Raw genomic sequence first — 23,470 nt, forward strand, 5'->3', positions numbered from 1 at the left:
GAAGTGTCTTGGAAGATCCGTGTTTATTCTCTGAAAATACATTACATGATAACTGCTTTTAAAATGTAAAACAAAAATGAAGCAGTAGTCCATATTTCTAACACTGGATGTACTTGGGGGAGACCTAAACCAAAATGAGACTACTTCATAATGACAGGTTAAGAAGCAATCCCATTTAAGGCCACCCTTGTGTTTGAGCTCCAAAAGGAGAGAAGCAAAACATGCAGTGTAGCAAGACCTTAAGGCTTTCCCAATAATGTTGCAGATGTGAATTGCTAAGAGAGATGCTCTCAGCCTCAAAAGAACTCCTGTTGCGCTGTAACAATTCTCCTGCTTCCTTTACCAAACATTAAAATTTTATAACTCGCCTCTGAACAATTTCAAAGCCCACAGATTTAACTTTCAAAGCTGGGTATCTCTACATATCAGCAGATTTCCATCGATCACAAGGCTAAACAGAATGGCACCTGGGCAGGGAACCTCACTGCTATCAGACTGATGCTTGCACTGCAATGCAGATGTACAGGCAGGGCTCAAATCCTGAAGCACTCAATGGCTTTTCTTTCTTTAAATCAGAGATGCAAAGGACTGTTGCAATACTGGGAATGGTCATACATAAAAATGCCCTTGCATCTTCACTGTTGATTCACACCACAATTCACCTGTTCTCTTAAAATCAGAAGCTACTTTTCAATTTGACACAGTAGTTTAAGAAAGGCACCAACAACACAAACTTACTAGCACAGGGGATCAGTGACTCTAGGCACTACAGACTTATCCTTTTTCTCTAACAGCACTGATGTGCCTTCTGAAAGAACTGGGGTTATTTGGAAAATGTACATTTATCATAAACACTGTGTAGAGTCCTCAGCTTCTCAAGCACATCCAAGGTGTGAAACATCAAGCAGGGACTGGTCACACAGGAGCTATCAGTGAAACTCCCACATTCCACCAGCACCTGTTGATGAGAAGTACTCTGGAATAGGGATAACTCTTCAGTAATGCTGTCAGTCCTGAACGTGGCAATACACAAACAGAGCAGAAAAAAAAAGAGCACAAGCTCTTATTTTAAAAAGCCAGCTAAAGTTCAGAATAGTATCTGTTCCTTGTTTAGCCATTCAACAGATCCAGCTCCATGTAGGTGACTCCCCATCAATTTTTTCCATGACTAATATTTACTACTCCAAGATTGCAGAGAAAAGGGAAAAAAAAATTGAAGTTCAGCTGTACTCTCAAAAAACGGAGAGGACTCCAGTGAGCCTAACATGGTTTTATCAGACACAGCAAAATAGAGACAACCACAAATGTTTCTCATTTGCACAGTATTCTGTAAAACAGCCCCAAACCAGAAGGGCAAAGGGAACCTATGGATAGCAGATGTGTGTTCTGGCCAAGCTATTGAGCAGTGCAGGCATGATGTCCAAGTCCCAGGTGTTAAGTACACATCTCAGAGTCACCAGGAAACAAAGCATATGAACTAAACATTGCCCTTTCACATCATGGGACATTTACAGCTACATGGCCTCCACTGGCACAAGTGAAGTTCACAGTGGAGGATTTCATATTGCCATTCATAACGGCAGAATTCTCAGCTTGGTGATTATTTGCTCCTTATATTCCTTACAGTTGCAAGCACTTGTTTCTATTTCTTATGGTAACAAAGCTTACAGGGGCAAAAAGTTACTAGCCTGGCAGAGACATTAAGACAGCAAGCAGGATCAAACTGTACAAAGCTCCCCCAGCCCTCCCAAACACCTTTTACAGAAAAGCCCAGCAGCTCCAAACAAACTGTGAATGAGGAGCAAGCACCGAGCTGTGTCTCTTGCCAGGCACTCAACAGGACAGAGGTGACACAGAAGCTGTCTATTCCCATTGAAGATGCCAAAGGACAAACTGGCAAGGCAGAACAGCAAAGTGCCCTACAATACCCCTCTGACCCTTTAATAGTAAAATAAATCAGGCCAGACACAAATTTGCTCAGCCAAATTCACTGAAAAAAATGTCATTAAGGAGGAATAATTTTTTCTGTTACCATTCCATATTCTCTGTTCCAGATGGCACTGAATCAACTGAGACCAGGTGATGCATTTTGCCTGAAAGAAATGAGGACTATGTATTTGGTGAGATAAATAGCCAGGTTATTTGGAAATATACATCAAGCTGATGTCTGTCACAGAATTTCTACCACCTGATGGTTAGTTATTAGGGAAAAAAAATCATGTCAACAAAGATACAATGACAGTGCCAGCAGTCCTGCTCAGAAGCAGGATTTCTAATATATTGTTGTCCAATATCTAATATATTGTTGTCCAAGCAACAGGCTTCTCTTTTGAACATGCTCTAGATTTCACTAGCACAGTTACTTAGTTGGGAAAAAAAGTATTTTTAAGGAGGAAAAACTGATCTTGTTGCACAATTGCAGAGGCTTCTGCTAAAGCAATAAACAACTCCCTTTTATTATCCTCAAAACAAATCAAAACCCTGCTTAGAACTCCTGAACATCAAGACACTGTACATTTTTGGTCTGGAAACTAAAAACTTGTCTTCACAGGAAGCAGGTTAAAAAACCCCAAGATGTAAACAAACCAGCTGAAATTTCTGAAAACAAGATGTCAGGTAAGAGCAAGTCAATTCTAAACAAATGATTCATTGACCTGCATATTGAAGAGATTTGATGCCTCCACTAAACACTTAACACAGAAGCAGATTTGCCCTTGGAAAAGATATGGATTTTCTACGCCTAGCAAGACTCACACTAGTTCTGTAAAATATTAACAGTTTGGTCAATATTAGTACATACTTTTTTTTTTTAACCTTTTTTTTTTTTAAACCCAACAGGAACAAAGTACCAAAAGGCAGAAACCTGACAGATCCAAACCACCACCAGCTATGTTCTCAGAGTAGTGCCCCTTATACATGACCACTTCCTTTTCTGTTTTCAGCTCAGCTTTCCCTCCCTAACTCCATGAAGGTCATGAATTCCCCAAGGAGACATCCTGAGGAAACACTTCAGGGGAGCATTTAGTGCCCCAAGAGGATGGCCACTTGGGTGAAAATTACAACTGGAAGTGATGAACAAGGAGTCTAGATTGCTGCTGGCAGCAGCTTTGCAAAATTCCCTTAAAAAACATCTAAGTCTAGGCCTAAATACATCAATCTTCTAAACAGAGCAGGGTTCCCTTCAGTAGGTTCAAGGGCTCCTCATCTGCAGGAGCAGCTCAAAGAACTGCTGAGTTGCTAGCATGTTTCCCAGGGTTTACCCTATTCAAAACATACATTTCCAGGACTTTCAACCATAGCACCTGAAAGGGGAGATGGCTCCTTCACAGCTTTAGCATGCAAGAATTGAGCACAGGCCAGACTGACCAAATCCATCAAGCAAAGAACAGCACACAAAGATCCTCTGCCCCAAAGGGAGAGCTCCCACCAAAGTCACAGGTTTCCGAGTCCCTTTGCTTTTCCAGGTGAATTAACTACATCCAGAACTAACTGTTTGGGGTCAGCATTTAGAAAAACAGCAAGGAAACCTCTGAAGAGTTATTTTTAAAAACACATGAAAAGCAAATTTGAAAAAGGATGGCCAGGACATTCCTTACATGAAATTTTAGTAACAAAGAAAGGATTGCAGCTACTCACCATCAAGTCCCTTTAAGCAACATGGAGCAACAAACTTCCCCAAATGTCCTCCCCTGACTCACATCACCTTCTCCCCCAAGGTGGTGCTGCAAGAGGAGCAGATCACCCCTGTTTTCCTGCTATAACCCCACAGCTCTGAGTGCAGAAAAACAAACTAGCTTCACAAGCTAACACATTGTGGTGTCCTGTTAGGATGACAGGGAGCAGTTGGCCCCATCTGAAAAGAGAAGTAATGGGCACAGGGGGAGACAGGCATCAAGGAACGTTCCAGTGGGACACTCATCTGCACTCACACCTTCTGCACCTACTGAACACCAAATTACCAACCACTAGAGTGCCCAAATGGTTGAGTAAAAACATTGCTCAGTATCACATATGGGGAAGAACGAAACACCACTACAGTGAACTCTACTGCAGGATTAAATGGCTTTGCTCTCCATCTGGGGTTCTGGTCCCATGGCAAAACTCAGCGTTATGCAACACACGAGGCCTCTGGCGAGAGCATTTTGATGGCTCACAGCAAACCTTGTGGCTAGCTCACGAAGCCTGAGGCCCCCAGCCCTCTGCCCTTACAGCCCCGGACACCGCCTGCCAAGAGGGGAATGAAATATTCCATATGCTCCCTTTGTCAGTGACATGCCTATTGAAAGCACAGCCACACCGCTCTCCCTGCTGGAGCAGTGGGTCAGGCTATTCATCTGAAACCCTGCAGATGTCAAGAAGGTAATGGGAAAGCTCCCAAACAAAAACACATTTTCACTGAGCAAGGTCATAAAATACACAACTGCGTCTGCAGCCCTTATTAAGCTAAATTAAACAGGTTTAGGCCTCCCCTGCATACCTCTGAAATTGCACATCCATTTATGATTCATTGCTAATTGTGTATCATTTGAAAGTCCAAACACATTTGCTCACAGATTTTAAGGGTGAAAAAAAGTCCTTGTAAGACCTAGCATTCCCTCAGGATTGGTTGGAGAGAGAAAAGGAGGAGGTACACTGGGGAGTTTTTTAAAGTCATCATATTTTAGAAAGCAAACACTCCATGGGAGCTGCAAAGACAGCTGTTTACTCTGAGGGTCTGACTTCTCGGGGTGCTCTCCAGAGCCCTCCTAACACCTTCACCTGACCTTGGATTTTTCTTCATCTTTTCCTCAAGATAGAGAATAGGCACTTGTTCTCTTGGAAAGGAAAAAAAAAAAAAAAAGAAAGAAAAATAACTATTTTTTTTCTGCCCCAAAGACAGCATCCTCTGTAGAACTTCTATCCCTTCTTCCAGACCATGGTAAGGGTTTGAGGCTCCTTCTGGATTTTAAATGCCAAGAATACAGTAATTAGTTACTAATTTCTTTTTTTTTTAACTGAAAGCTCTTAAGCTTTGGAATAATTTTCCTGCCCCTAAAGAAAAGAATCAACTTAACTATTTTATTAACTTCAGATTAAAAAAAAAAAAAAAAGATTCAAAAATTACTTCAGTTGTATCTCCACTTTGCCAAAACTGTGAGGCTGAGTTGTCAAAAGCCACCAACTGCTCCAAGCTACCGATGCTATAAACCACTGATTTTTCATTACCTCTGTAATTATCAATATTAGATCTGAACAACATTAAGCATCAGATTTCAGCAACGGATCTTACATGTTTATTTCGTGTTACAGCAACAAATCAGTTAGCTGATTTATCTTCAAATCCAATCATTTTCAGACACCTACTGTAAACTTAATTGCTGAGATTGCTACAATCCTCTGTTGCTTTGGAAAAGACGGGCATTATTAATAATGGAAGTTGACTGGCTCTGTGCAGAATGTGCTTCCAAATGCAGGCTGGAGCTGAAATACAGATTTCCCCTAATCTTTCAACAACAATAATAGGTCTCTGGGAAGTGGAAAGTTCCGACCTTGTCACAATCCTGTAATGGTTAAATCATTAGCCAGTAGAATAAAATGCATTCTACTATTTTAACTATGTGTTTTTAAAGAAATGACATATGATTTGAAAATATTGGAAACTTGCAACTTCAGTGAAACTCACTGACAGCTGCAGTAACTCAGCACTCGAGGGGGAAAAAAAAAAAAAAAAAAAGGCAAAAAGGTCAAACTGTTTTGCCAGGTAGATCACATGGCATTTCTGCATGATTTCTTTATGCTTTCCAGGCACTCATGTATCCAAGGCTAGATTTTTCCAATTTTGACATACCAGAATTATTTGGAACACAGAATTGGGCCTGATTCTGAAACAAAGGCTTTTAAACATGTTTATAGTGAGGACAGTATTTATATAGTCACACCAAGACCTTCCTCTCCTCTGATACCATGATACCAATAGCAACGTGCAATTCTACATCAGCTGAACTGGTTGCCTGTCTATGGGTAAAGAAATACCAACAGCTGCCTTCATGTTTCCAGAAGGCTTGTGCAGGGCAAGCTGATGGTGGGAGAGCATTAAGAACCAACATCACATGACCAGAAATCTCTTTTCAGACCAAAGTTTGAGAACACCTTATCAGAAAACTGCAGTGGTGCCTGAAAGGCAGGTATGAAAAAATACAAAAGAGTGTTTCCCTGCAGCAAAATGCTAGGTCACCACTGAAGCAGATGGCAAGTCTGCCAGGTAGGGAGGACGCCCAGGGACCTCCAGCTAGCAAAGGTCTCGTAACATTTAAATCTCTGTTGCCTCAATTTACTGCTTTCTCCAAATGGGTATGGCCCCTTCTCCTCTTACTCTCTTTTATATAACCTCTAGCACCTTTGCCTCCTATTTCTAGGACCGTACAGATCTCTCTCATTCTTCCTCAAGATATTTTTGACTTTCTGCTTCTTCCTTAAAGAACCCCAAAACCACAATTTGGCATCACAAAGCTGCTGCTTGAGACACATTCATCCCTTAATAGAATAACTGCTGGCCATGAAGTCCCATGTGGCCATGCTGAAGCTAACCAACCCCATCCATTTCACTCCCTTGCTTGTTTGCAAAATAAGGAGCAGGCAAACCTGAGCTGTTGGCAAATCCTCCTGAATACAAACGCAAAACAACATCAGCTTCTGCCCACTCCCAATGGGAGGACCACCTTTAGGAACAACCATGAGGGTGGCTGAGAGGAGAGAAGGGAGAGGAGGGCCTCTGACATTCAGAGACCCTCCCAGAACGCTGCAGCTCCCATGCCCTCTAAAATGAGATATGGGTGCTCAGCCCTTCTGAAATCTAGGCCAGTAATTTTCTCTGGGTAAATAAGAGCTTGTGTTCTGCAAAAATTGCTGGCTTGGATGCAGAATACAAAACAAATAAAGATCCTTGCGGAGGAGGTTTCTTTGGGTTTTGTTTTGTTTTTCAGTCCTTATATTACAGCTTCCATATTTCCCTTCTCAAGCAGATAGTTACTAGCAAATTCCTCTCCAGAACTGAAAAGGTAATTATTTACCAGCATAAACTTGCTTACACTAAAGTCCAACTTGTCTCCATGCTGCAGACTTATCTTAGTATTTATTCCCTGAAGTCACACTTACAAGCCTCTGCCAGTAAGCATCAAACAAGAAATGACATATTGCTGATACAAATGAGCTCAACGTACAAAACAAACGCCAAATACCTGACAAATTACATGCTATGGCAGGGCACTGGAGTTTTTGGGGGAGGAATAAAAGCAACAGAGGAAAACACCAAATTTGTTGCCAATAGAGAACATTAAAAGGGTAAAAATAAATATTTAACAAACTTTGAAATGACAACAACAACTCCACCTTTCTGGGCACTACCCCAGCATTTAAAATGGACCATAAGGACTCCAGTCCTTAGGTGAAGTCTGCTGGAGAGGCTGCCACTAGAGCCACTTGGGCTCTGGTCCAGATGCTGGATGCTGCGCCAAACTCAAGTCCCCCATCCTGCCTGTGGAATTTCACAAGCCTCTACAGATTAATGACATTTCTGCCCACTGATTCAAGTATTCATATTATAATGGCATGACCATGTCTTTCCCAAAAGCAGTGTGGAAAGCATGCTTTTCACAAGACAGAATAAGCCTTTTATCACTTGCCATCACATCACCAACGTGTAGCATGGGCAAGTGAAAAACTGAATAGTGTAACTGTAAAACCTTCAAACCTACAATTAGATAAGACTATTCCATCTCAGAAGGACTGCAATTATGCTACATTTTCCAGACTCAAGGTCACACCTGGACATCTTTACTTTTCATCATAATAACTCTGCTAGATGGCATTCACAAAACCTCAGCCAGGTCCTTACTGTGCTTATCTGACCATGGAGGGATGCTAAGCATCTGTGTGTTCTTACTGGACATGTAAGAAGATATCTCACACCTACCTGCTATGTTTCACCACCATTCTACAAAATGTGAAAAGACATAAAAAACATGGAAGCTCTGCTGAATCCAAACAAAACCATATCCTTCTGCCATTTATACACAAACAGAGCAGGACATCTAATTCAAAGTCAGATGTGAGACACTTCCAGACAGTCCATGCACTGAAACAAAGACAACCAACACTCTGCAACTGCTGAAACAACCTGTGGTATAACACAAGTTTAAAAAAGGATCCTTCTCAACCACCACATCTTAGGAAGCTGGAGGCATAACACAGCACACAGAGAGACAGCCAGTATTAGGTTAAATGAGTAATGAAAAACAAAAGACCATGACAACCAAGGTCTGTCCTCTAGGGCAGCTTGGTTTTGCAGGCCATCCTTTCACAACTAGACAAAATTAATAACTCCCTGAACATTTAAGAAGCACTAGAAGAATAATTATCTGCACTGCTTCTGTATTTCAAGAGCCAAAAATAAAATAGCAGGCACTGTAGAGAGACTATATTACTCACGGTTGTCAGGCAAGCCCCTGAAACAGTCGGGCCCATGTAAGATGTTTCCCAAGTCATTATGTCTTAAATCCCCTAGAACTAGAATTTGAGTCCACAAACTGACACTCAAGAGAAACACAAGTACAACAATTTTCTTCCACTACCATGGATGTTTTCTTGCACAAGGCATGCAAAGTATCATGGCAAAGATCAGGAGCGCACTGCTCCTGATTAAAAAAAAAAAAAAAAAACAAACAAATAACATTTTCACATTCTTGCATAGGCATCTCAACTTGCTAGACAACAGTTGTTTTGCAACAAAGCCAAATCACAACCTTCATAAACAGAAAAACAGGCAGCTAGTAATTAAGAGTTACATAAACACCTACCTAAATTATACAGAACAAATGGCTGCCTACAGTAAAAGTATTGAGTAATTATCCCTGGTCATGTCCTCCTGACTCCCTCTGTCTTCCATCACAGCCCCTCCAGCCCCTCAAAGGGTCTGGATCTAGTGCTGCCACCTCTTTTTTTTCCAACCAATGTGTACCTTCCAAAAGTCTCTGCACCAGGATGACTGTGGTTGGGACGGCATAATCACCTTCCTTCATTCAAATTCCATCTCTCTAAGCACACTGATGACTCAAATCATGAGCAGATATTCCATCTTTTCAAGCTGCTTGGTCTGATGCAACTTACCTCACATGACTCCATCGTACTTTTGGTGACCATAAAACCCCCAACTCCTTCTCTCCCTGCACCCCAGTGTTATGATTCTAAGGCATTCAGACAGGTATGAATTCAGTGGAGTGTCTGTTCAATGAACGTTCCACACCAAAAAAAGAAAGTCATCTTTGGAGCAGCTTTCTAAGCATGACAGTAAGCAAGGAATGAGCAATGGATCAGTAAAGATCTGAAGAAAGCGAAATAAAGAGAAGGGGAATCTGAACAGATATGCTTTGAGGCTCCACAGAAAGGATATGCTTTTGAGGCTCAGTACATGGCCATTTGTGGCAGCCCAAGAAGTTAATGCAAATTAATGCAAAGAAATTAAGAATGCAGGAAAACAGACATAGGAAGAACTAAATACCAACCCCCTCCCATGGTTCTCAACTGCCTTGAAACTTATCCACTGCCAGCTCAGGTTAATTGTGAGCAACTTTTCTTCAGTTGTTTCTCCTAAACAAAGCCAAAAACGGGCACAACTTTGTTTTAGTATCACAGAACATCACTTGCAAGACTGTTTCAGCCACCTATGCTATGGCTATAATCAAAAAAAGCCCCGTGGCAATGCTAAAGGGATTTCCTGGTATCGTTATACTGCCTGACACGAAGCATGGAAAAGCTTTCTTCTCTTGACACAGCTAAGATGCTTTGCCATGACACAAACATGTCAGCTGAGGGGTGATTTTATTTTCCCTTTTTTCCCTCCATACAACCCAACTCAGCTTCTCTGCCAACACTATACCTTGCCCAGCCCAAGCAGGTCAGAAATTAGTGTTCTCTTGCTTACAAAACTGTTTTCTACATACTCTTAAATTCAAATGGCCTCACTACAACAGAGACTATTCAACTGCAGAAGTGCCAACAAGTAACCCATGGTTTTCCTTCTCAAACAAGGAAACAGGAATTAAACACAAATATGGACCAAGAGTATCCTTCGCTGCCCTAAAATAAGACAGTTGAAAAGTTTCTTCTCAACTTTAAAGAATGCAACACCAACGGTGACAAAAATTCATTCCAAAACATGCTGAAGTGCTCACAGGTCTCCTCTCAGTTTTGTCCTAAGCATTAACTCAGTTTCTGGAAGTTTACCTGCACAGTAAAGAGGAACTTACAAACTGAAACTCTTTGGCAACCTTATCTTAAATGGGTGTTGGCTATGACAACTTGTACCCATTAGACAACGAATGCCATGTTGCAGACACAGGGATGTACCTAGCCCCTTTTACAGGGCAGCCAGACTACACAGCAACCATAAAACCTTGTTCTTAAGCACAGCTTTTACCAGATGGGCTTCAAGTACTCTATGACATTGGGTGACTTGCCTGTTTTATCTGTGGAGGAAAGAGAAGACAGTTCACCAGCAAGTCCAAGGCTTCATGAGTGCAGCTCCTTACTCCCTACCCCAAATGCTCACAAAACACCATTTCTGCCACAGAAAAAACACCATGAAGCCAGCTCCCACTAACACTGTACAAGCACAAAAAGGAACAAAACATCTAAGCACAGGTAACAACCCAGACCTGCAACTTGTATCATTCATTAAGTACTACTCAAGCAAAAGGCCCAGTAACCCTTCTCCAACCAGCCTAAACAACTTAAAAACTAATCCAAACAGGTAAGAGAAATTGGAGACCTGCTCAGTAAACAAAACCTCCAGTAACTAAGAACCAAACTCCCTTTGAATATTAAGTGAAGGCAAACAAAGAAGAAAAAACAAAGTGCCATTTTCGAAGGCACCACATCACTGCTGTATTTGACAATGGAGCAGTTCAGTACTCATGTGAAACCACAAAACATGATTTGCTGTAGCACGCTCTGTATTCTCGTCGTAAATGCAGCGAAGCTTTAGTAACTGCAGACCTGACCACTGGCCAGGCAAGCCCTTGCTCCAGCCTGTGAAATCTCTGTTGAGAAGCGGAGTGAAACTGACAGGTTTTATTGTGAAACTTAACAGGTTTGTAGATTAGCAACACTACCATACTGAAAGCCTGCAAATCCTTCTTAGGTCATGTCTCTACAAAACCAAAGGTTCATTCCTCAATTAAAATTGTGTTATTAAAGTTACCAGAACTCAACCAGTTTGTTTCTCCTTTACAACGTGATCAGTGTTGTCACAGCTGAAAGTGTTTCAGAGTTTATATTTTCTTCATTCACAAGCAAAACTCAACAAAGCTCCCGAGACTTGTTTATGTTCGGGGTTTTTTCAAGGTTCAGCTGTGCATCCCATACGAGAGATTTTGTAAAAGAGAAGGCATCTTTCTTTAAGTCGATTTATGCATGCTGTGCACTGAGAACGCCTTCACTTTTGGGAGAAGACTGACTAGCCTGGGAGCTGGTTTCTGAAGAAAACTGACGTGCAAGGACATCGCGTAGAGGCACACACATGTGCATACAGCGGTTCCCCCCTGCCTCAGAATGGCAGCAGGAGCGGCCCGCACCCCACCGGGATCTCCCTACTCAATGCTATAGTACGTAAGCAGCTCCCCCCGTCTCACACCACCAACCCTCCCAGGCCTTTTAAATATCCGAGGCCAACCCTTTCGTTGTTCGGAGGACTCTCCCCGGCCGCCTCACCTCCGCCCGCCGGAGCCCAGGGGCACCCGCCACACCGGACCGGGCCAGAACCCCGCAGGGCTCCTAAGAGCGGAGCGGAGGACGGAGCCAGGTGCTGCCTCAGGCCTCCGCCCCCCTTACCTGCCCCTGCGAGACGATGGGGTCAGGCCCTGCGTGCGGCCCGGCGAACCCCGCCGCTCCCCACAGGCCGCCCACCGCGGGCCGGGCCGGCGGGGAGCGCGGCGGCCCCGGGGGCGGCTGCATTACACCCGCGGCAACGACGACAACAAATGCATACACACGCCATTATTTGGGTTACTCTTAATTAAAAAGGGGACAAAGCACCCGGCCCCACCACGGCTACCTGCCCGCCCCGGCCCCCGCCCCGACTCACAAGGCGTGCGTGAAGGCGCTGAGTCCCGGGGGCACAGCGGCCAGCCCCCTCCCGGAGCAGTCCACGCCGCGGTCGCCGTCGCAGCTGCAGGAGGCCGGGCAAGGTGGGGGGGACGCTCCTCCGCTGGGCCCGGCCCAGCTCCCCAGGCCCCAGGCGACGAGGCCGAGGAGAGCGAGGCACCGCATCGCCGGCCCCAGCCGACCGCCGGCCAGCCTCCCCCGGCTCAGCTCGGCCTGCCGCTCTCCACCGGTGCTCTCCGCGCACCGAACTCCCCCTCCACCAGCTGGCGGAAAAACAGATGAAAAAATAGCAACAGCAACAAAAAAATAAAAAGGCGGCTCCGGCCGGCGCGGTGCGGCCCTGGGGCTGCCTCAGCGGCGCACCCGGGAAGCCAGCTCTCCGCCGCCTGCCTGCCCCATCCACCGCCCGCAGCGCCCGTCGCCGTCGCTCATCTCAGCCTAGCAGGTACCGCGCAGGGGCGGCCATGGCCGGCTCGCCCGCGCCGCTGCTGGCGGGTGGCGGTCCCCGGGGAGCGCGCCGGCAGCCGAACACCCCGGCCCCTGCGGCTGCCTGCGGCGGGGCTGCCCTCGGCGCCCGCCTGCCCTTCCCGGCCCTCGGTCGCTGTAAGCCGCGGCGGCGGCTGCTCTTCGTCCAGCGCCGAAGTGCATATGCTAATTAGACGGCCGCCCCCGTGCCCCGATTGGTGCAGAGCGGGCGCGGGACTCGTGAATATGCAAAGCAGAACTAGGCCGCAGCCAATAGGCGCAGGGCGCGGAGCTGACCGTCGGCGGGGCCCGCTGGCGCCCCCGGGGGCGCTGCGCAAGTGGGGTCGGGACCGTGAGAGACCTCCCAGGACCCCCCGACCCGCCGTGGTGTTCCTGGTTACGGAATCGTGACTGCATGAGCAGAGGAGACGCGGCTGATCCCGTGAACGAGTGTAGCACCGTCTCGCCACCCCAGGGCGCCATTTCAGTCCGACCTTGGCCGCTGCAGAACCTGTGCCCGCTTCACAGTCTGCAGCTTCCAAGCCCCGGGGTGAGCTAAGGTAGTGAGAGATGACAAAAGCAGCATCCATGTCCTGTGCCCCGTACGGGATCCTGTACAAGCGGAGCCCGACTAGCCTTGCTTGCCCGGGGCGAGGGGCCTTCCTTGCTGACCTTTCACGCTCCTGTTGCCAAAACAGAAGCAAGTGCATTACAAATTCTTCTCCACAGCGTTTTGCTTGGAAATAACCGTTTGCCTGGCACACAAAGCTCCACCAGTTAGGACTTTCTCTGGTCCAGACCCCATAGCAGGTTCTGAGTCAACGGACCTGGCTGAAGCAAGTGTTACGAAGGCACCGGAGCCTGCCCCATGGCAAACCCTCACCCCATCCACTTCAGGTAATCTCGTTTGGATGCTCTCAACCTGCCCGGGGAGTTGCCTGCCTGGCTCTGCCACCAGCACAGCCTCTAGCCCTGTCCTGAATCTCAATCAGGCAGGTGCCTGCACAGCCCATCCTAAACAGCACAGATACCTAGAGAGCTTGCTAAAGATAGAACTCTCCTCAGCTCTTCTGCTTCTTAGTGGGAGGTAGGTATCATTCTGTTCATTTCATTGATAGATTATGGAGGAACACAGAAAGAGGCAAGGGATTGACCACCTGCCTCCACGACAGCAGGGAAATGGGATGAACTACACTCCTGTGCACATATCAAGCTCCACCAGCTTCCCCACAGCCAGGAATGGCTTTGCAATTGTGCGTTGAGCCCTCTGCCCAAAGCAAGAGCAACCATGCAAGGGTTTCATGCTACAACTGCGTTCAAAAAATCTGAAACACCTGCACACAGTCAAACATGTCCAGGATGAGGCATGTTTGTCCCAGCAGACACACAGTGAAGAGGCAGCAGTCACATCAACACTGGCTCATCACCGGTGCTCCTATGCACTTGCAGAGGGGTCAGGAGCTGAAGGGCCCATAGATTCCACCTGACCTTACCAACACAGTCATGGTGGAGGACACTCTCCACGCTGGGCTGAACCCTGGGCTAAGCACACCTTCTTTGTGCTGACTGACATGGAGGAAAGGAGGAAAAGTATCATGTTAAAAGAGGGCATTTGGTGAAATTTAAAAACCAGGCATATAAATAGTAGAGACCTGGTTTAAAATCATCTGCACTCGGGAAGGTAGAGTACACACTGAGGATCTCAGAAATACAGATCTTCCAGACACCACCTCCACCTCTTACCTTTCTCATTGTTTTTTGCAGCTGTTAATTCTGTTATTATTTCACCTAATAAAATACTAATTAAAAATATTTTACCTTACTAAAAATATTATTCACTTCCATACTGGGAATCCTGTACCAAATGCATGGATTTTGTATGAATGTCATCATCCATTGCTACAAAAATAAGGTCATTTTAATAACTCACCATGTGCTTGTCTTTGTACTCCGCAAGCAGTACCAAGTTCTCATCAAAGCTGAATTTACTGGCATATGCTAAAGCTTTGCCATAGGTATATAGACATGTATGGTTATCTCTTGTCCTTCTCCCTGGTTGATTTTGGCAAGGAAAACCTGTCAAGTCAAACCCATGTTGTTTTAACACCTGTCAGGGCCAAAGACAAAGCACATTCATGTCACCATGCCTGCACTTGGGGACAGCGATGAAAGGGTAGCAACCAGAATAGCAGAGGGAAAAAATATTAAAAGTCATTATTTTCTAGACATACTTCTACAAAACACACCCAAACCGATCTGGATAATAAAATAATACTTTATTTCCCCCAACTGGCAAAGAAAAATAGCAAAGTGCTGATACTGACTCTACAAATAGTCTCACTTCACTAACCAAAGATAATGGGAGCAGGAATGGCCCTGGGTGCCTGCGTGGCATTTGGAAGATGAATAGCAGCACAAAGCATACTTTGTCCTGCAGCAGTGGTGATCTGCAGAACTTCTCGGCAAAAAGGACAAAAAATTTCTAGTAAAAGGAGAAAACCAGCACTTTTTTCCCCCATCTTTTGAAACACTGCAACATTTTAGCTTTCCCTTTCAATCCTTGTTTGGTTTCAATCTTCTCATTTCTTTTCCCAGCATCACTTCAGGTATTTTTCCCTCAGTTGAGTTATCTCAACTCTCCATCTTCCAGTAGGCTTGAGATGGATCTCAAGGATTTATCCTAAGCCTACTGTACCAAAGAATCATCAGCAAAAGCTGCAGCTATTTTAGCCCCATACTGCTAGGAAATTGTTTGCTTTCTAGTTCCAAAGGAATTAATTGTATGCTGGAGAACGTAACATAGAGCTACTGAGAGCAGAAAAAGAACAAAGTATGAAATATCTGCACTGACACAGAAAATTCTCTTAAAAGTTAAAGTAGTCTTTCCCAGAACACAGGCTGAAATCTTTACTCAATTGAAATAGAACTGAAGTGTTAAACCTCTGTGGAACAGACCCTGCCCACCTCTCCTCTTTGTACAACCACTTGTGTCCTCCGCAATACTCTGTTTAGATTTGAGCATCGCTTCACTTTGTACGCACTTTGCAGTAATTCAACACGTTTCTGAGTCAGACTGAGCTAATGGACCCTCACTCATTTTAAAGAAATGGGGTTGATTTGGGCTGAAAAGCAGTTGGTTGTAGTTTTAAAGGTTTGGGTTGTTCTATATTTGCTTCTATCTTCATCTATAAAATATTCATTACAAACACAAGGTCAAGATTTTCTCCAGATATTCTAGCACAAAATACTTCTAACATTACATTAAATAACAGCCAAAAGGAAATCAGCTTCTGACCAGATTTATATTTGAGAAGCAAACACTTTGCAGGGGAGTGGTTACAGAGGAGTACATGTAATTCAGTGAAGACAGAGCCACTCTTATTAGGAGCTGAACAGGAAAACAACTTGCAAGAACAAAGCCCCAGAGCTCAAAGTTAAGCCTACTCACCAGTTCAGTTGCTGAAAAGGCAATATCCATATCCACAGATATTTGTTTTAAGCATTTTGGCATATTTCATTTTATGTGGCCAACTGAGATGTGTTGAGAGGAGCACTTTAGATGAGAAGGCAGAAAAGGGCAGGCAGAGAGGGCAGGGGCAAGCAGGGCATACAGCCCTAGCAGCAGCTCTCCGGCAGCATCTAGTGGGAGCGAGCACTTACCCAGCCCCCTGCCCAGCTCATCCCCCTTTCCCCAAGATTCTCCATGGGGAACACCAAAAATTGTATGTTTAAGTCACAGAGCCCATTTTTCGCTTATTTTCTAAGTCACTGAAGCACTGATCAGCATAAAATTTAAGGCAAGATGTTACACCAGGAATTAAAAAAACCTAAACAAAGCAGTGCTTTAAGGGTGAAATCTGCCTTTGCAGAAGACCAGCTTAAGGATTATGTAGTTTTAAATCCTACTTAAACCTTATTTTGAAGAATTACAGTGAAGCCCAAATAATGTAAAGGAGTAAACTTAACTTTGATGATGAATTATTTCCACAACATGCTCAAGATCCTAAGCTGTTTAGCAAAATATTACTAAAGCTCCTGTGTTAGCGTGAATAAAATCCTTTTCTTTCAGTTCTTTATCAACAAAAACTCAACTAGGTACATTACCTGTCATCACCACAGAACAACTCAAATGCTCTGGTAAAAGAAACACACATGGAAAATACATGTAATCCCATGAGGGTGGTGGAACACTGGAGCAGGTTACCTGGGGAAGTGGTTGGGGCCCCATCCCTGGAGATATTCAAACTGAGGTTTGACAGGGCTCTGGGCAGCCTGCTGTAGTTGAGGATGCCTCTGCTTACTGCAGATGACCTTTGGAGGTCCCTTCCAACCCACGCCACTCTATGATTCTATGATTATGTCATGTATGCAATTACACCTCACCTTGTCACTAACATCCAATCTAAATCTCTAATTTCAAAGCACTGCCCCTAGTGCTATCACTGCAGGCCTTTGGAAACAGTCCCTCTGCGACCTTCTTGTAGCCCCCTTCAGGTCTCCTTGGAGCCTCCTCTTTTCCAGGCTGAACAACCCCAGCTCCCTCAGCCTGTCCTTGTAGCAGAGGTGCTCTAACTCCCTGATTAGTTTCGTGGCCCTCTTCTGGACCTGCTACACCATTTGTTAATGAACTATTGTCATGACCAGAAGTTCTGCAGTGCTCCAATAACCACCATGCCAAGAATAACCTAATAAGACAATATTCATGCCCAGGCAGGGCACGGAAATTTACATGAAAACTTTGAGGGACACCTCGGACAAGGCAACAAACCTATTTGGCAATGCTGAATAGATGATGGAAACTTCAAAGACACTTTTCATAACTGCAATCATTTCTCATCATGATCCACTTTACTTACCTAGCTGTACTCTGCTTGTCTAACAGAATTACTCTGCTTCATTTGAATATATCTTCACATTTATCTAAAGCTGGTGCTGTACATGGTTAAATTGCAGTAGGACCCCTATCTAACACCACCAGCAGCTCAGACACCTTATACACATGTAATACTTTCACAGTACAGTAACACAAATACAATTCCTTAGGGACTCCACATTTATCATGGACAGGACTGAAAAAAAACATGACTACTGCAGGCTTCAGAAAGATTACGGTCAAGAGCCTGTCAAATAAGTTTTCATACATATACTAGAGCAGGTATTTGCATTTCAAGCTGTCTGCTTGTGCTGAGGGACAGGATCTCTTTTGTACTCCTCAGAGGAAAATAAATAACTTCTCCCCAGAAGAAATCATACAGGAAATTGCAAAAAGTCATTATTTCATTTTCTACTGTATTTCTTTCTCCCACTTCACAGAAAGAGTTATCTTATAACACCAGCCACAAAACCTCCAGTTTCTTAGCAATCAATTGAGGCTCTCTGGAGCCAAACTATTTGTGCCACGTTTGTACACTGCAAAACACAATGGTGTCCCAGTTCCAACCCAGGACTTCTAGACGCTACTGCAGTGCTGGCAATACAATAAATCACTAACTTTTGCCTTTTCCTTACACTCGAGTTGCTGAAAGGCTGGATGACTTATTTCCCTGCTGTCAGCCATCCAGTCTCCAGCAGAGATTAGATTTTATTCAGACAATGCTACTGTGGAGCTGTGATTAGATAAGGACCAGGTACAGGTGGTTTTGCTTACCTTTGGAAGTAGACAGCTCAGAGCCCTGCACGTTTCGCGAGGACAATTTTTTGGTGGTAGTGGTGGGGTGTTTGGGGATTATTTTTCCACCATCTACAGATACATTTTCTAGATAGCCAAGGAGAATTCACAAAGAAACGTGGAAGAACATATGTCTGAGTGCCTAAACCAGATGATACGACGGAAAAACAATCCTGTAACTTGATACAAAAACCTGGGCAACTCAGATAGCCATGTTTGCCTTTTCTGCTAGCAAATCAGATTAACCAGCCAGGAAAATAAATGATTTAAAAACACTGGTGAAAAGGAGTGGGGAGGGAATTCACTCTAGAGAGAGAAAACAACCGTTTATATACCACCATTTCTCAACAGGCCACATCACTTCAGTGTAAGGTTTTGGAAGACTGAACATAAACACCCAGCAATATTAGAGCATATCCATCTTGATCCACCTTTTGTATTATCAGAAGCCTTTCTACATAGGCAAGACTTACCAATACATCAAACTGTACAATTAAACAGATACAAAAGTCACAGTGGTATCCAAGGATTGTTCAGTTTGGAACAAACAGATCCACTGCAACGAGCGGTAAGAAAAAAGGTATTTACAAACACATTAAACCAAAAAGAAAGCCAAGGAAAATGTCCACCCTTTATTGGATGCAAAGGGGAATACTGCTATCAAGGATGCTTTCTTTGCCCCAGTCTTTAATAGTCAGACCAACGATCCTTATGATACTCAGTCTAGGTGGTGGAGTTGTCGTCCCTGGAGGCATTCAAGAAGCGTGTAGATACTTCAAGATACAGTTTAGTGGTCATGGCAGCTGGATTACTGTTGGACTAGAAAATCTAAAAGGTCTTTTCCAACCTTAATGATTCTGTGATTAGAACTAACTACTAACTGGATCCTGAGGCACTTTTGAATTTCAGATGTCTTTCTTCTCCTGAGTATTGCTGTCTTCACCTCAGACTCTCCAGGCAAAGACAACTTCCCTGTAAAAGTGAGCACTGCAACCCAGGCTTTTCTGTGTAATCAGCTTCTAATTAGGACTTTGCAGGACACAGAATCACAGAAATCCAGATAGCTCCCTCTCTTGAGCTTCCCTGTAATTCCAGTTTGTCTGCCAACCATGGTTTCATCCCTTCCATCCACCAGTGGAATTCCTTTATGCATGTATTTTGCTTTCTGAAGTTGTTTCTTTTAGTTTGTGCATGACTTCAGTTTGGTTCTGTTCAGTCAATGCACATTTAAGGTGGATTAGTATTTGGGACAAAATACCTTTCTAGCTTGTTTGGATACTAACTGCTAGGTCACAGTCGAAATCAGAACTCAAGAAATAAAGTATATTTCACCAACTTTTTCAGTCAACATCAATAAAGCCTGTAATGGCAATGAGAAACATGAAGTAGATAAACTAGAGCTTTTTAAGTTACAAAATTACATTAACTTCAGTCTTTGGTTCCATCTTACAAGCCATATGTTGAAATTCACAGTTTCTCTCTATAAATCTGAACCATATTTAGCAGAACAGACAGTCATTGTGTAAGTCAGATCATGGAAATTCTATTTTTTTAAAATAAAATTGAAAAAGTGTTTCTATTTCCAGTTCATGTGTTATCAATCCTCTACACCAAAAACAGTCACATAACATATTTTCAATTCGTAGTCTAGCTTACATACATTAAAAATACATATATTTTTACACTCAGAACTGGAATACTTTCTCATACCTTCACCTCAGTTCACAATTCCAGGTACTTTTCCTGAGCTGACAACCTTACAAGGTCTTTAAACAAAGAAATACAGAAATTCAACATCTCATTTCTTGAGATACTTGCTTCAAGCAACTAAAAGCTAGTAGAAAAATAGAAAAGTCAGAAGAAAACGACACAAACAACGCAGATGAAATTTAACTTTTATTTTTCTGTTGATAAACCCCAAAGATCCCTCACAGCAGCAATAGATACAGAAGATATCTGCAGAAATGACACCTCTGTTTGCATACCCCAAGTACGCCAAGTGTGTAGGGACTGCATATTAACATGGTACAGGCACTGCTCAGTAGTAAAAGAGATCAAGTTCCTTGGCCTACTTTAACCCATACTTTCCTTACTCTTGTAGGGTTCTCATACTAGTAAAGATGGTTAATGAGTTGTCTGTTTATTGATTTTTGTTGTTGTTGCAGTTGAGAGGCTTTATCAAATCCTATACATACAATTTATATTCCCAGATATACCTCCCCACATTTTGTAGTGGACAAAATTATATCCAAAAGCTACAATTCTGAATGCAAACGTTACTGCATTTAGTATCTCCAGCTGCACTAGAGTATTTCTGTAGAGTAACAAAACACACCTCTCTGTTCAGTAACATGAAGGATACAGGGTTTAAAACACGCATTTCTATCTTGTATCCATACCTTTCTTTAATATATATATATATATATATTTATATATATCTCTAAACCAAATCTCTACTATTTTACAATTAAATTAAAAAAAACACATCCACAACTGGTCTAAGTGATTTTGGTCTCAATACGTTAAACATTAGTTGTTCCATAAAAATATACAGCTCAACAACATGGTTGTACCAGCAACATGAGGCCTTTTGACAGAACCCTGTGACTGATAATCAACCATGCAATTCAGTGCTCAATGTCATCTAACTGATAAATATTCATACTGCATTTTCCAGCTACCAGGATCTTTAAAATCCAAATGTCTCTTTGCAGGCTTACCATGCTTACAAACATGCAGAAAGCAATCACATTTCTCCCTTGCCTGTAGCAATCACAGTTTTTCTTCTCCAACAGACCAACTGACAAAGCACAAACTTCATGCTGTCATTTTTAGCTCGTTAGCCTTTTCCTTTCTTTCACATACTGAATTATTTCACAGTGGATCACACTGCTCTGTATGAAGACTAAGGATTAGCAACATAGTAAGAACTGCACTTTTCAGTTTAAGCTTCTAAGGATCGAATTACTAACAGTCAATTAGGATGCACTCATAGCTGCCATCCAAGTGAACAAGACACCCAGTAGACAATCAAGTTAATTCTAGATATATACCAAAAGGTGATGGTTAAAATAAAAAAAAAAAAAACCACAAAACAAAACAAAAAACCCCCAAAACCAACCAACCAAAAATCCCAAAGCCTAAAGTACCCAAGTACAGCCTCAAACCTGGTAGATCCCAAGAAGTGGACCTCAGTCCAAAAGTTTTCTTCAAAATGGCACCTAAAAAACGTGCCTACCACATCTGAGATGAGACATAAATCACTTTTAGCTGGAGATTTCCTCATTACCACCACAGCACCATTCCACACAAAGTTTTGTAGCACTGGTGGTCTACTTCTGTAGCACAAATAAGAATTCTCCAAGTCAGAAGCAGTGAGTAATAAAACCCCAGACAAGTTCACATGTCAGGGTAACCTGGCATATAAGCCTCAGAACACTTCACTCTTATAAATGTAAGAATAATTTAGGTTCTAACTATTCCAAGACCAATGCAGTCAGTCTGTAGATAAGACTACAATAGAACATACTATAAACACAAGAGATGCATGACAACTAAGACGAAGCTATCTTTTAAACAGCAGAAAGTCAGGGAGGCATCTGGAATTCTTCTGCACTGCAATAACCTATCTTCTGTTTCTGAATATAAAAATACATCTAGGGAATCAATCCAGAGCTGCATACACAGTTACTTCTCTTCCCCCCCCCACCCCCCCCCCCCACTTCTACTGCTTTAAAATTAGTACAAAATAATGTAAGTTACAGGAATGATTGTTGCAAATTTGTAAATGTTGACTGTTACAAAACCAGTCTAGGAGAACACCAACTGTAAATTATTTACAGGTGAGGTAATACAATTTCCAGAGTAACCAATTACAATTTAGCAGAAGTGTAAAAATAATGTACTCACCAAAACACTACAAAAGGTGGTAACATTATCAGCTACACGGTAGATTATGATTGATTTTGTAGTTGATATACAACAAGAAAAGTGCCAAAAAAACTGCTACATAAGATTTTTTTTTTCCTTTTTTTTTTTCAAAATCATTCAGCAAAAAACCTGCAGATTCTATGTTAAGTAATGCCAAAAGAGAGCAGGAAAAAAGGGATCCCAGTTGTACAGGTATGCCTTTGTCTTTAAAAAGAATCTGTAAATTCATTTTCCTGCTTGAAGTTCTGACACAAAAGAGACTGATTAAAAAAAGAATCAATAGAAATACCAACACAGATGCTTTTCCAGGGTATCTGAGGCCGTTTTAAAAGCACACATTCCTTTTAAACTGTGAAACACGTGGAGACTGAAAACATTCTAAAGGCTGAAGTGCCAAGGGTTGTTGTGATCAGTGGCACAAAGCCCTGCTGAACTCACGCCAGGGGTCTGTACCAAGGCCCATCTGGTATAATTAATTGTTTTCATTAACAACATGGGTGATAGGACAGAGCACACCCATGGCAAGGCCTTCAGAGGGACCTCAGCAGGCTGCAGAATGGTGAAAAAGTTTAAAAGTTTAAAAATGAGAAGTGCAAAGTTCTACACCTGGGGAGGAATCACCCCATGCACCAGTATAGGCTGGGGGGCCGACCAGCCCAAACAAAGCCTTGCAGAGTATGATACCATACTGACCATGAGACACCGTGTGCCCTTCCGGCAAGGGAGCACAGCAGTCTCCTGGTCTGCAGAAGCAAGAGCCAGAAAGTTGAGGGGGGTGATTCATCCCCTCTGCTCAGTCCCAGTGAAACACAACTTGTGCTGGGTACAGTTTGGGGTTCCCCAGTTCAGTACAGACATGGGCATAGAACAGCATGTCCAGTGAAGGATCACAAAGGTGATTAAATGATTGAAGCACCTGGCAGATAAGAAGCTGAGAGAACTGGGATTGTCTAGCCTGAAGAAGGGAAAGCTCAGGGGTGATCTTACCAATGTGTCTAAATGCCTGACAGGGAAGAGTAAGCCAAGAGCCAGACTCTTCTCAGTAGCATCCAGTGACCAGATAAGAGGCAGCGGGCACAAGTGGAAGGAAGGAAGCTCCATTTAAGTATAAGAATGGCCCTTTGTAGTGTGAAGGAGATCAAAACACTAGAACAGGTTGCTCAGCGATCTTCTGGTGTCTCCAAATCAGCCTGTCACAGTCCTGAGCAACCTGCACTATAGCTAACCCTCCTCTGGGCAGGGGATTGTACTGGATGATCACCAGGAGTG

The 23,470-nt window shown here is 43.3% G+C and overlaps 1 protein-coding gene across 1 annotated transcript in view; it reads right to left on the reverse strand.

The window, feature by feature from the left end:
- Positions 1-12,303, reverse strand: part of LGR4 (leucine rich repeat containing G protein-coupled receptor 4) — a 74,080-nt gene extending 61,777 nt beyond the window's left edge. Inside the window, exon 1 of the mRNA XM_054390333.1 lies at positions 12,119-12,303. Within this exon, the coding sequence (XP_054246308.1) occupies positions 12,119-12,303 (185 nt within the window). The remainder of the gene's footprint in view (positions 1-12,118) is intronic.
- Positions 12,304-23,470: the final 11,167 nt, after the last annotated feature.

This window comes from Indicator indicator, chromosome 21, assembly GCF_027791375.1.
Source record: "Indicator indicator isolate 239-I01 chromosome 21, UM_Iind_1.1, whole genome shotgun sequence".
Lineage (NCBI taxonomy): Eukaryota > Metazoa > Chordata > Aves > Piciformes > Indicatoridae > Indicator > Indicator indicator.